The sequence below is a fragment of the Chroicocephalus ridibundus genome, chromosome 8 (assembly GCF_963924245.1).
Source record: "Chroicocephalus ridibundus chromosome 8, bChrRid1.1, whole genome shotgun sequence".
NCBI lineage: Eukaryota > Metazoa > Chordata > Aves > Charadriiformes > Laridae > Chroicocephalus > Chroicocephalus ridibundus.
Window position 1 is genome coordinate 44,293,403 of NC_086291.1, and position 14,434 is coordinate 44,307,836.

The window sequence follows — 14,434 nt, forward strand, 5'->3', positions numbered from 1 at the left end:
GCCTCTTCAACACCCTTTTAGTACCTGCTGTATTTATACATTATAGGTTTACCTCTTGACTTTTAACCTCATCAAATATCCTCAATACCCTACTATATTTAGCCATACACATGGGAGTGACCAGTGAACTCTGAGAAAGCATTGTCAAAATAACATATCTCCCCAACACCTTTCAGTTTCAATAAAGCAGCATTTTATCATCTCTTAAAATTAAGTTGTGCAATAATATTATCATCAGTCTATTATCCGCTTTACATGGAGAAAACGCAGAGGAGTGAACAACTTGCCCAATATCACATAGGAAACCTGTGAAAAAGCAAAGATTTGAAATGCGAAAACAGGATCAGCCACAGCTACTGTCAGCCATCCTTTCATATTTTTAGTTTAGCCTGGAGACATGGCTCTTGTCAGGGGAGTCCACAACTACTTTGATGGTGGTCAAATGTAAATTATGGCAGAGTGTAAGATACCAAGTGCTGAGCCTCCATTTTTGCCAGCGAGGCAAATCTGAGCAGGTGCTCTGTACCTGGTCCTTCAAGTCCAGATGAGAGGCAGGTGATGTACTTTCACCATTAACACCATCTGGTAACACCACGCCGTTCATTAGCAACAGAAATCTCTGTTTCAAAGGGTTTCCAAGTTATGGTGACAAAAGGGGCATGAAAACTCAACTTTTCACTCTCTTCTTCCTTTACCCATTGGCAGTTTCTCAGCTGTACCTTACTACTTTGCCAATTATTTTGCAATCCTGTCCTCTCAAGGTCAGGGGCTTCCTGCACTGCTGCAGCCCTTTCTTGAGTAAGACTTTGTTTCCCCAGGAGCTGAGTGAACAGCATGTTTTGGACTGGTGATGTCAGTGCCCCAGGCAAACACGATGCATCATGCTCTGTCCTTGTCAGGAGCACTGCAGATGGGCTCCTGTTGTGGAGAACGGTCTTTGCAGTGGGTTTGGATGAAGTGAGAACGATCCTTAATAAGAAGTTCATGTGGCCACCATTTTACTTAGAAATGCCAAATCTGTGGCATCTGGTGGAGGTGTTTTAGGTTTTGTCTTTGTTTCTCACCATCCAAATATATTTTAATTGGCAATAAATTAAATTAATTTTCCCCAAGTCGAGTCTGTTTTGCCCATGATGATCTCCCTGTCTTTATCTCAACCAAAGAACGCTTCCATCTTATTTTTAACCCCTGTACTGTTGAGGAGGACAGTGAGAGTTTCTGGGTGGGCGTCTCAGAGCTCACCAAGGTCAACTCAGCACAGAGACAAAGCATCTATTTAACAAAAAGTCCGGTTCAGCTACAAACCTAGTTACCAAGGATATCCTAGCTATAATGTCAATGGTTACCACCCTGCAGAGATATCTTTGCTGATCTAAGCACAAATGCTTAATCCATCAGGAAGTTAAAGTGATCATTGACTTTGATAACAAAATATAGAAGCCCATATACAACTGTACGTATGGCTTTTCATCATTCTCTGTGATGGTTTGGTATAGAAGCACAATGGGTTAGGATATACACTTTTCTCTCCATTGTCCTCATCTTATTCCCATGCTGCTTCTAATTGTCTTCATCTAGCTTTCAGGTTAGCATGAAGTAAAATTTCTGGGATATTAGAAAACTCTCCGGGGAAAAAACTCTGCTGCAAGCTTGTCACACAACATTCCTTTTGCTGCAGAGCAGGTGTGAGCAGTAGGCTGGGACTGCTGGCGAACTGGGGTAATTATACACTGTCTACCTACCTGACTTGCTCACATCTTCAACTGGATACGCTACTGAGGCGTGACGGCAGGTCACGTCACTGGTCATGTGTGCTGCTTTCTTTCCTAGACACAGCCACATTGCAAAGACATGGATGAAGTGATAAGCTTTTGAAGTGTTTTTGCTCCCCAGATTTGCCAGAGCTACCTAAAGGTAAGAGCTTTCAAATTACTTGGAATCAATACTATGTTTACTCCTTAAAAAATAAGGAAAAGGAGGTGGCAAGGACTAAACCAGACAGTGAACCCCAGGAGTAGGACAGCTGTGGCTCTCGGTTGTAAATGTTAACTCTTTGAGATTAAATTGCCAAGCTTTCAAAATCTATAAGCTCTCTCTCTTTCACGTTCCTAAAATACGGAAGCAAAGATTTTCAAGATATTTTAAGTTTTTCCTAGAACGGATCAGAAATGGAAAACAGGAAAACTAGCTTTCTGAAAAGGTGAAGATGAGAATGGTAACAAGAATGGAAAGTTAAACTAATGCACCATAGAAAAGGGCTTAGCAGGGACACACCTGCTTTCTTTAAATGAATGTTTGTTCATAATAACTTTTTAGGAGTTTCTAAACCAGGTCCAGATGCTACATCACTTACATTACTTAAGCTGTTCTTTCAGTTTTCAATTGAAGGACAAGTTATGGACATTATTTTTACATGGATATAAATAAAATGCTGTCTGCCCATGATTCAATGGTGTTGGTAAGGGAATGTGAATCCATAAAAAAATTAAATGCAAACATGGCAAACATCAAATTTTAAGGTAATGATGAAGTGCTGGAAACAATTGGTTAAGGGTGCTCTCGATTCTGACAGCTAGAAGAGAACACGAAAGACAAAATTGTGTCATTAGAGGACAAAGGCTGAATCTAAACTCCGCATTTCTTATCTTCTGTTGTTTGGTGAAGTTTTAAGGCAAGGCATAACGAAATTTGGACCACGTCACTGCAGAATGGTCGCAGTATCTCTCCGATATGGTGCTCCTGTATACAAGAGAGCTGAGCAAAACCAAGACTAATTAACTTGCTCATCATCACTGTTGCAGAACAGGAACTGAACCCATCTTTTTTTCCCCCTAGTCCAGGTTAATGCACAAACCACTGGACAATACTTCCTTTTAGCGGTTAGTACTCTATTTTTGGAATGGTAATTAGGGTGGGACAGGTTCTAATGCAATCCCAGGGCCCAGTTGTGCTTGTCTTTCAGAATAAGGGCCCTTTAAATGTGAGTGAAGTTGGTCATCTGAAGGAAGCAAGGGATTGTACCTCAAACAGTAAATTAAGGAACAAGAATTAAGAGATTTATCTGGTTTGCGTCAAAGGTTAACACAGAAATCAGTGATGGAGCTTATTCAGAATTTTAATTAATAACCTTGACAGAAATATGAGTGGCTAATAAAACGTATGAATGAAGAAACAAATTATGGAAGCAGAAAGTCTATTACACAGAATGATAAAACCGAGAGAACTGCTGTGACAGAATTCATATGTATTATAATGCTACAAAGCAGTGCATTTAGAAAATTATATCAGGAATTTCAGCTACAAGCTGGGAGTTCATTAGTACAAAATGACATTGGAGGAGAAAGACCTGCCGCTGGTTAATGACAGCATAAATATAAACCATCAGCATAATGTGGCTGGGGAAAAGGAAAAGGTGCAACTGGATTATTCGAAAGACAGCATTTCCATTAAATATAAAATGACATTCATACCATTATATAGGCTGAGGACAGAGCTCATTGGCCACTCATGGCCAAGAAGGATGAATTCACTGCACAGAAATGAGAAGGACTCAGCAAGCTTGCTCAGCCCTGTGAAGGAAAGGCTGCAGAGAGACAGGAATGTTCTCTGGGCTGTCTCAAGGGGAGAAGGTTTTCCTACAAAAGCATGATACTAGCACAATAGCAAACAGGAATAAACTACCACGAATAAGTTTATTCATAAGCTAGAAGGTTTGTGAAAGTTTACAGCATTTTCAACTGCTTTAGAGGTGAGAGCAACAGGAGCAGTAAATGTACTAAATTATAGAGTGGAGCTCCCTTCATGAAGGAATAACCTAACATAAATGTCTGACCTGGGACAGGACTGGAAAATCCAGGGAGTCCCTGCCTATCCCTTCTGAGTCCACGTAGGCAGGGACAGGCTGCCGATCTGCATGCACAAGTGCTGCAGCTGCCTGCACAAGCCCAATAACCAGGCAACCAGCCCTCCAGGCACACATCACAGCAAACAAACACTGGGTTACACTTAAAAAAAAAGAAAAAGGCAACAAAAAAACCCCACCACAACAAAACAAACCCAAATCCTTCCAAATCTCTTTCTCTAAAATGGAAAAAGCAAAGAACTCTTTCTCAGTAGAGCTCAGTCCACAACATTTTGCTCCTCAGTATATGCTTCCTCATGATTTTGTGAACAATGGTAATGCTCATTTTACTCTAAATGTCCATGTAAGCCATGGGGACTTGGATTACACATAAATATCTCCCTTTCCACATGAGAGGAGAAGCAGAATCTACACAGTGACTTTCTGGGTTCTGCCCAACTCCCTGGCTCAATGGCAAAAACATCCTGATGACTTCAACAGATGAACGACCAACTTCTTCCACTGATCACTTCAAGCAGTGACCTTACATATCAGCTAGTGAGTCACTGCAGTCAACAGACAAGCCAAGGGAATCAGGTGAAGAGATTGCAGCAAGAAATACAGTTCATCATCAGTTGCATCCCCCCTAGCTACACCCTCTCCATTTGAGAAAAGCAGCTGGTAGACTGATAGAGGCTTAAAAGCCAGAATAACTGTGGGATTAAAAACGAAATTTGGGTGTAAGAATGGTGAATTGGCAGAGCATCCTTCATCTCATTGAAAAGGTTGTCTACTTCAAACATCCTGAATACTTTTTAACATCCAAATTTTAATTTGCTGATGGCAGTCATCTGCTTCTATTTTAAGAATAGGAATGAACGAATACCTGAATGCTGCTCCCCAACTCTTTATCTGTATTAGAGCTGGAACTATTCCTTCCCGAACATCTGAAAAACCTCAGCACGTTGTGAATGTTACCATAAACGATCAGCTCTGGGCTAAAGGGAAAAAGATCTCTCCACTGAGGAATTCAGTGTTTCATTGCTAGCTGAAAACTAGAATTAACTGCTTCAATAAAGTGAGACAGAGGCACTCAATATTGTTCAAGCCACAGATGCAACTGCATGCCAGCAATGGCATTTTATGGTCACTCTTTAAAATACCAGAAATTGAAATTGTCTCATAAATGCAGCTGAAAGGGCTAAATGCCCAAGAAAACATTAAACTATTGATGACAGGAGAACCAGAACACATTACAGCAAACTGAAAGCCTTTGGACTAGTTTCCTACAAGCCAACAAATCACTGGTGAAAACTGCTACACCTCCACATGTCCATGAAATCTGAAGATCACTTACTATAATGTTTTAACGTTAATCTTCCAAAATAGAAAACTTTTGAATGTATTACCCTGTCTTCTTCAAATACCTGATTCACCTAATGTTTCCTCCGAAATTCCATGTTCTCTTTTTTCTGTCTCTGAACTCACTCTTACTGAAGTCAATGACAAATCCCTCAACTGACATCAGCTGGAGCTGGAATAGAGATTAAACACTTTTCTTATAAAGTCACCGCCTCCTGTCCTGCCTAGGATTCTGGATGCCATCCTGGTACATGAAGTGATAGCCAAATATGACAACCTCCTGTCAGATGACATGATACTGATCCAGCCCTTATTGCCAGCTGTAGTACAGACAGGGCACAGAAAAAGCCCTTTGCAACTTTGTTCCCTCTCTCACATATCCAAGTTGTCCCTACATTTTCTCCTCCTCTCCCAGAAGGTATTTTGTGCCGTGACATCCTGTCTGGGTCTTGGGAGCAGCTCCACTCCTTCAACTGGAACAGAGATAGGCCAGTGACAAGTATTTTTGAAAACTTTTTAGAAACTTCATTTGGAGTCTGCAGTATGAGACCAACAATTAACCTTCTTGCTAGCAAAAGCCTCAGTTGAATAATAATAATTAAAAAAAATATATATTAGTAAATCTTGATCAGCTTTCACAGAAGTACAACATCATTTTTTTAACTAGGTCAATTACTTCTGAGGAAGAACTGCAACAGAACAGAATACCAAGGTAAGGGAAACATTACCTGGACTCCAATACACATGCACCCATCAAATCCCATCTGCCTCCTCTCCTTTTCAGACTATAATTTCTGAATCTGAATGGAGAAAAATTAGCACTGCAGTGAACTTCAATTTTCAAATGAAATAGTAAATACTTCATTGGCATGGGCTCCTAAGACTAAAACAGAGATGCATCAGCACTCAAGTAATGAGATTTCTGAAATGACTGTTGAGTAGCTCCCAGTTTGCGTTCTGCTGAGCTGAGCTATACCTGGGTCAAAACCGACACGAATCCCATGGGACTCTCCAGGCTCACAAATGCTTCCATTTCAAATACCACAATGTCACCTTTGAAGAAGTGTTTGTGGGAAAAGCGTGTTTCCAACAAACTTGAAATCAAACTGGAAAAAGTTTTTCTGAAAGGGGAAGAATTATTTGCATAGATAGGACTGTCTCTTTGCCCACCACTGCAAACATGCAGCACCTGAAAAACCTTTCTGAAAAATACCACAAAGAGGAGAGGAAAGTCATTGTTCTCTTTTCGACTATTTGAACCATACATGGGAGGCAAAATGACAACTCTGTCAGGACTCCTGAAAAGATTGTCCTCCATGTGTCTCACTTCCCCCTTTACAAAGCACAAATGACGGCGCCTGTGCCCCCCTGCACGCACATGCTGAACTATCGTCATCTGTGGGATTATTTAGCCATCAGGGACGTTTTGGGGGGAACGTGCAGAGGAGGCAGGTGAGAGCTGGAACGTGGGGCCCTGCCATGGAATTTCGGAGTTCAGCAGCTTTGCTTGGCTGCATGACAACCGCTCTTCACACCAGAACACAAGTGCCTGGAGCAAATCCAGAGGAAGATGATGGAAACTGCCATTGCCCATTCTCCCCTAGGATATGTCCTTCCTGGAACATAAAGGCTTTGTCATTTCCACCTTCCTTTCCCTGAATTGGCTCTTTGTGTATATGCCTCAGGGTGTGATTTGCCTTTTTTTTTTTTTTAATATTAATTTACATAGGAATTAAAGTGAGCTTTATTTTCCAGTGCAAATGGATTATACCCATATGTAGAAGAGACTAAGACTTTAGGGGAAAGAAGGCACAGACTTGCTTCAGTGTCCCTGGGACTGTACATTTCTGCCTGCAAATCAAGCAGCTTGTTGTTGCTTGAGTCGATCTTAAGCGCTTCACATAAACCAAGCCCCTGCTTCAGGAGTGCACAAGGGTCTGCTCTGCCCTCGCACAGAGCTCCATTTAACTCAGTGTGACTGCAGAGAAGACAACTTCAAGTACCTCCATAGCTACTAAGTGTGGGCCTTCTAGATATTACTGGTTTCTGGAGGGGAGTTTATAAGACATTTTCCTATTCTTCAGGAACTGCTGCCTGATATTTCTCCTTATGACTTTTTCCTACGGGGCTACTAACACTGTTTGTTCTCTCCCATATCTCCTCTCCAGCAAATGATCGCATCTGAGAGAGGAAAGTCTCTAGCTCTGATCTATGGCAATAACACAGGTTAGGTGTCACAGCCCCAAAGAACTCTCAGACATCCCAGGCACGGATGCAACCAACAACTGAGAGTAACCACTTATATGCCAAATGAAAGGGGCTACTGAGTTGCATAAAACACCCTAGAGAATGCATGTCCTGGACCTCTGGACTTGCAGCATTCAGGCCCAGTAGGTATCTAACCCTCTGGTACTCTCTCCCAGGTAGGCTGAGGAAGCTTCTGCAGAAGCTGAGGCCCAGCTGCCCATCCAGATCTCCCAGCTTATTTGCTCTAGGACAGGTCCTCCATCACAAAACACAGAGTTAATGGCAGCACATAACAAGACACTGAAAGCAAGCAAATTCAGGGCACCAACTTCATCATCAGCCTGAGGCCCACAGCTTCTGTGCTTGATAGTTCCAGTAGATCAAACACAGACCTGGCATCCAGTGGGACTCCCACACTATTCCTGGCTCTGCTGCTGATTCACTTCTGCATCTCTTGTCCTATGCATTTAACTGGAAGTATTATACTAATACCTCACTGGGTGGGGCAAGGATTAGTCAGTGTTTGCTTGCATTCAGCTGTTAACTCGCAGTGCTCTCACTATGTTAACCATTATTAATCCCTCCTACTCTGTGCCTCATGACAGGCCCTTTGCCTGGGCCTACAGTCACTGGACAAAATTCAAAAGCCCTTTCCTCTTTTCCTGTGTCACAGTGAGATGAATTCATCAGAAGTGTCACACAAACTGACACCACCCAGTATTTAGTGTATGGTGTTTAAGTACCGAGATAGCAATAAGCAAAAAACTTGAAGAGACTCCTTATAATTTTGCCCACTGATCCTCATCCCAAGGCAACAGCCCTTGGCCAACACTGCCTAATGCAATCCTGTCTATGATCACACTCGTGAACCCACAGTTACTACTTACACACTGTCTGTCTTCTCTGTAGATCATTACTCTCCCCTGGCTCTCATAGCTTCACCTTACCCAAGCTCTCGATTCTCAGCTTTTCTTTTTTCTTCTCAGTGGGATCCTCATGAAACTTCAACAATGGCCTATTAATGCCTCTGACATTCCAAATCACCTGTTTTAGCTTCTTTAAAACAAGTAAATACCAAGATGCACCTCTCCCTATCCCTCCTCTCCAATCCACATATTAGTAATTTGCTCCAGCATCTTTGGCCTTAATGTGGCCAATGCTGTATTTCTGATTTTTTCTCCACGCCATCCTACCGATTTCCTTTATTGTTCATTCTACTATTGCTTTCCATATCACTTCCCATTCATCCAGATCTGTTAAAATTACATCACTTCTTCCCTAGTGGTATTTTCAAATTCCTCCTTTTCTTCCTCCCTATAAGGACTGATGCTTTATCTCAGCACTACTAATCTGCCCTCTTTTGGCCTCCCCCATATATACTGCCCTCCAACACACCTTGAAAACAGACCTGTTGAGACCATCTTGCCTTGTTCAGCAATTTCTATCCTACTCCAGTGTGACCTCACGTACTTGGGCAGCTTGTGCCGACTTGCCAAACATTATATTTCTCAGTCTCTATTTACTTATCCAAGTGCCTCTTAACAACATAACTCCTCACTTTTCCATCACCAGCGAGCAGGTGAGATGGACACAGTCCTGGTCCAAACCGGGGAAGGTGTCTTCACAATGACACAGGACATTTAGCTGGACTGCAAGGAGCTGTGTGGAGTTACCTGAGCTGCCAGTAAACATGCACCAGACTCGTTTAGCAGCTCTTCACAAACATCTTTGCTCCTTTTTCCCCCAAAACTGCCCTTCCTTGCTGACCTGCATGAAAGGCTGTAACATTCTTCTGCAAAGGAGTCCTAGGGTTAATGTTAGTAGGAAATCAACCAGTCAATACTGGTTCAAGGGACAGCTAGGAATAATTAACGCCATTCCATTTACAGTAATACAAACACACATGTCCAGCTGTGTCCTCTTCCTCCCACTCTCCTTTATTGGGAGGAACTGTTCCTGCTAACACCTGCAAAACACACATATTTTGTGGCCTGATCTTGTTTAGAGCCTCAGGCAGTACAGTCATATTTAATAATGATCTTGCCCAACAAAAGCCTGTCACACTACTGATGAGACAATAGTTTCACAGTGCAAAACTGGTCACGGTAATGATGATGATAAGGTTGCACAATAACCCGACGAAAGACAGATCCAAATTGCCACTGCTTGCACTGTTGCAGCCTCTGACTTAATGACACATGAAGGTTTTTCACAGGTGCTCCAAAGTGTGCTCTTACCCTCCTTGATCATTTTGACAATCCATAGAAAAAAATTAGGTTAACTTTTCTGCAAAGGTAACACTTTCAGTCACAAGTTTACACACTTTGAACAGTGTGTTTTCTGGGCAAACATTTTTAGCTTTGCAGCACAAAGAAATATGTAAAGACAGTATTTTCCTGCTCTTCCTTCCCATCTTCCTCATCATGAAGTGTAACAGGAACTGACTGCACTTCAGTCTATAAAAAAGCCAGAATATAAGAACTGCTAATTTTCCTCTAAGTAAAATCTGAGTGTGAAAACCAGGAGTTACAGAAGCAGGCATTGACAAATACAGGGCACTGAAAGTCACTTCCAGCAGATTTCATTTGGCACTATTTTTGGCAGGTGAATTGCAAAGATGCCTAGTGAGAAGGGACGTGTGGAAATTCCTATGATTATGTATGAACCGCGCCAGGAACCCTACACGCAAGAACCCTCTGCACCAGAGTACTGCAGCCAAGAGGGTAAGCAGCTTTGCGGGGAGGGTTTTGGAAAGAGCACCCTCTTGGTGGTTGTGGGGCAAACATTGATAGCTGGTTTCCAGAGTGTAATTGAGCCAGCTGGTAAGGGGCCCAGCCTTGCCAGGACACGATTGGTTAAGTGCGCACCTGTGCCAGCATATAAAAGCCAGGGTTGGGGTAGGCAAGCTGGTAGGATCTCCTAACAGGAACATCACTTAAAATGTCAAAAAATATTTTTGTTGGTTTAGTTAATGATTTTCCTAACAACACATGCTTTATTGGAAAAGGAATTGCAGTGTATCTCTACAGTAATTTCATATTCCTAACAAGGAAGTGTTCAGCCAGTAAACTTCGTACATGGACAGACTATATCTTGCTTAGATTGTAATCTAGATTTCCAGAGGACTGGCCTTTTCCCAAATGCTTCTGCTGCCCAGAGCTGCCCTCCCCAGATGAGTCAGTTCTGCAGCCAGGTTCTATACAAAGGAACAACCCCTCCCCATTGCTGTCTCACGGGGGCACATCACTTCTGAAGTGCTGGCAATTCAGCTCAACGACTGCAAGTGAGCATCTGCTGCTTGCTGGGTTGGCTTCTCCCTCTGAAACCAGGCATTGCTCTCACACCTACACAAGTATCTCACAACACTCCTCTGTCTTCTGCCTGCTCCAGCCTACACTCCTTGAAAGACATACTGAGATATCAGTGATTTTACCTTTGTTACCTTCCTGCTATTGAGGAAATTGCCATTCTCCAGATAGAACTGGAGCAGAAACCAGAATGGGAGGTCAGATGGATCTAGCAAGGCTAGATTTGTCAGTACTGGAGCTCTAAACTTGACTCGTTTTCAGAGTATTTTAGTCTGGTCGGCTCTCTCTGTAAACATTTTTATCTTCAGAGATTTCTCTGGCCTCTTCCTAAACTGAGAAGAGCTTGCAAGAGGTTGGGGAGAAAAAGTCTCACTCATGAGCTGCTCAACCAAGGGACAGGCACTCAACACTCAACTGATCTAGTGGGAGGTGTCCCTGCCCATGGCAGAGGGTTGGAACTAGATGATCTTTAAGGTCCCTTCCAACCCTAACAATTCTATGATTCTAACAAATTTGAGTTGCAGTGTCTTGTCCTCGCGCAGGAAGCAGGTCCTTCACAAAAACGCATTGAGTGATAACTCGTACTAACCGCATTACTCTTCTAGATCAGAAAGAAATTCTTGACTTTTAAATTTTTTACAAATTTGTTTTTCAACAAATAAGCCTCCCTCCAAAAAAACAACCCCCAAACTTAACACACCACCACTACCGTTAAACCCAAATGCCATTGCAAATCTCTACCACTTCTGTCAAGCCATTCAAGGAAACACTGCTAATATTTTTTTAACTTTGCCACTGTATTTTGTCTCACTTTGGAAAACCCGTTTTCTATCCCATTTTGTAACCCTGTGGGCTTATTCCCTGCTTGGACTTACATTGTTTCTGTCCTGCTGCAGACCATCCTCGTACTTTGATACCACACCCACGCTAGCTGGCTGTGAAGTTTTATTTTGAATGTATTCATGAATGTATTTTTTTATACATTCATTTATTTCACCCTCAGGTAGGCTGAGGCTACCCTCAGGTAGGCACCTCCCCATGCAGCTTCTCGTCAGGCTCCGAAAGGGGCTTTTGGGAGGCATAAGGTGTATGCATTTTTATGTTTTGCCCTGTTTTTCTTTGCACAGGGGGTTATGAGTATCCTTCTCCCCCACCTTACTCCTATCGAGAAACAACTACCATTGAACAACCAGGTAAGTGCCAGGGGACTGTGTTTCTGACAATGTTTGTGGTTCCATATGCTAACAGAAGTGAAATGGTTTTTGTTTTGAAATCAACAGAGAAGATGGAATTTTCTGACCCAATCACAGTCTAAGAGGCTGGAAAATTTTCCCAGACATGCTGAAAGATAAACTAAGATGAGAGACTCAGACTCATTTTTCCAGCATTAGCCAATCTACAGAAGCACCCATTTTCTTAAAACCAGCTAGGACTTTCAGAACAAATCATTTTAAGTCCAGAATATGTCGTTGTTCCTCTTCTAGTCACCTTTATGGAAGTGGAGAAGCTCAAAGGAAACACTGAGGAAAGGCTTCAAAGAACAGCCAAATAACGTCTCTTAGAGGAGGGACGGAGACGCACACATTTTTAAAAATCCCTAAGACCAGAAGGCATTAAACTCAGATATGCTATATCCTATCTATCTAACAGACAATACCTTCCCACTCCTGAAGTTTTGCTTCAGGCTGCAGTGTGAATGTACCCTAAACTTGTTTTAGGATTCTTAAAATTCTTTCTTTCACTGAAAATTAAAACATTTCTGAAAAAATTTTCTTCAAGTACCTAACAAGGGGCGTGCCCCTCAAGGAGTGTAACAGAGTCAGGTCCAGACTGAAAAAAACACGAGGGAAGCTACAGACTTTACTAACTGGGGAGAGCACCAGCATCTGACTGATGACATTTCCACGTTAGAATAACTAATTTGATGAATTTCTTTTAATTACTGAAAAGTTGATCCAGGAAGCTCCCCTATATCCTTCAAATCTCTTCTTCAGGGAGAACATGTGTTTTCATATTATTTTAAATATCAGAAGATAAATTCTCAATGTCAGATTACATCCGCCAGTGGGTGGCGGAGACTGCCTGACTATGGGGATCGTCCCCCAGGCAATTCTCTGTATATGTCCTTATCAGAGTAGGTACTAGCTACTGGTAGAAGCAACATATTGTGATACACAGAACAAGCGGTACAGTGGTTCTTACGAATGTACTTGAAATCAGTAACATGGGTGTCTGTAGAATAGCCATGTTAAGAATTTACATTCTCCAATTAGGACCTTACAACTTGTAAAAGATTTCCCGTGCTTCTAATTTTGCTTCTTCTCATTTCCTCTCAAACTCAGTTTACTTGGTCTCTCAGCCTCCGATCATTGTAGCAGGAATCTTCTCAAGCAAACCAACATCCACAATATGCCCTTCCTGCCGCCAGCACATCACCACACAGGTCACCTACAGACTGGGCAGACTGTCTTACCTTCTGTGCACCAGCTTGTGTATGGTTGGGTAAGCTTTCATGTATACTTTGAGGATTTTTCATAGCGGAAAGTTAAAAAAAAATGTCATTAAGAAATAAAGTTCTAGCTAGTGCTTATATAGACAGTATGCATTTCTTCTCTACTTGATAAGAGGTCATTCTGTCCATTCTACATACAGTCATCATGGCTACTGGGGACGCAAACTTGCTAAATTTAATCGTGTTATTACTTTTCATAAGACAAGCAAAAATTAGTACAACATTGTCTACTTCCTTACTGTAATTTAGAATCAGGCTCAGAGTAAGACTAATGCCTAAGACGTTAGCAGTGAAGATGATTAACTTTTTGGAAGATACTTTCAATATTAAGAGACCTGGGAAAGAAGTGAATTCACGCAGTGAAGAGGCAGACAGAATAAGTCAGAGAAAAAGCACAGATGTAGCCAGCAGAAAGTCAGTGAATCATTCCATGCATGTCCATCTCTTTGGCTGTAGGTGCTGTTTTGGATGCTGCTTCGTACCTCTCTTTATAAGGATCTTCAAGGATGCAGACCATTACTGCCCATGCTGCCAATTTCATATTTATAGATACAAAAGACTATAGAAACAAAATCTATGCAACCAGATTATGTCTGTTTCCTAATGGCGTAAGATTCTACACATAAAACTACTCCTAGGAAACATATAGGAGTAGGCTTAGGTTCTGCAGCTCCCTGGCTGGTGAATCCATCTGGAGTTTACCATCACATGGTTGGCCTGACTTTAAAACAAAAAGCTTTGAAGACTAATTTACAGTGTCACTTGAATTTATGCTCTATTTGAATCATTGTCCTGAGCAGTGAAGTGACCAGCTAGTGAGTACTGCAGCACTACTACTCCTCGTCTCAAATCTCCAACCTGGCTGGGACACAGACTCTTCTGGACTTTTCAACCCACCAGTAACCAAGAGGTTTGGACATGAACATTTTCGAGAGGCACTTACCTTCTATGCACTGGAACTGACCGGTTGGGATTTCATTTCTCTCTGCTCTTCTTCATATGGGACCTGCCCCTGCAGGGCTGCAGGTGGTACAGTGTAGCTGATTATTTATTAATGAAACACTAAGTTATGAGACTGTCTTTACTGTGTTACATATTGAGGTAAGAAAATAAACCTGTTATTGTTAACAATACTGGCAAAACATCTTCTGCCTGCATTGCTTC

General features: G+C 42.0%; 1 protein-coding gene across 1 annotated transcript; it reads left to right on the forward strand.

Annotated features, from left to right (window-relative positions):
* Positions 1–1,844: 1,844 nt before the first annotated feature.
* On the forward strand, positions 1,845–13,946 carry LITAFD (LITAF domain containing). The gene is made up of 5 exons (XM_063342966.1): positions 1,845–1,914; positions 10,055–10,173; positions 11,886–11,951; positions 13,101–13,260; positions 13,727–13,946. The coding sequence occupies exons 2-5, from the start codon at positions 10,068–10,070 to the stop codon at positions 13,833–13,835; spliced, it is 441 nt and encodes a 146-aa protein (XP_063199036.1). The 5' UTR covers positions 1,845–1,914; positions 10,055–10,067; the 3' UTR covers positions 13,836–13,946.
* Positions 13,947–14,434: the final 488 nt, after the last annotated feature.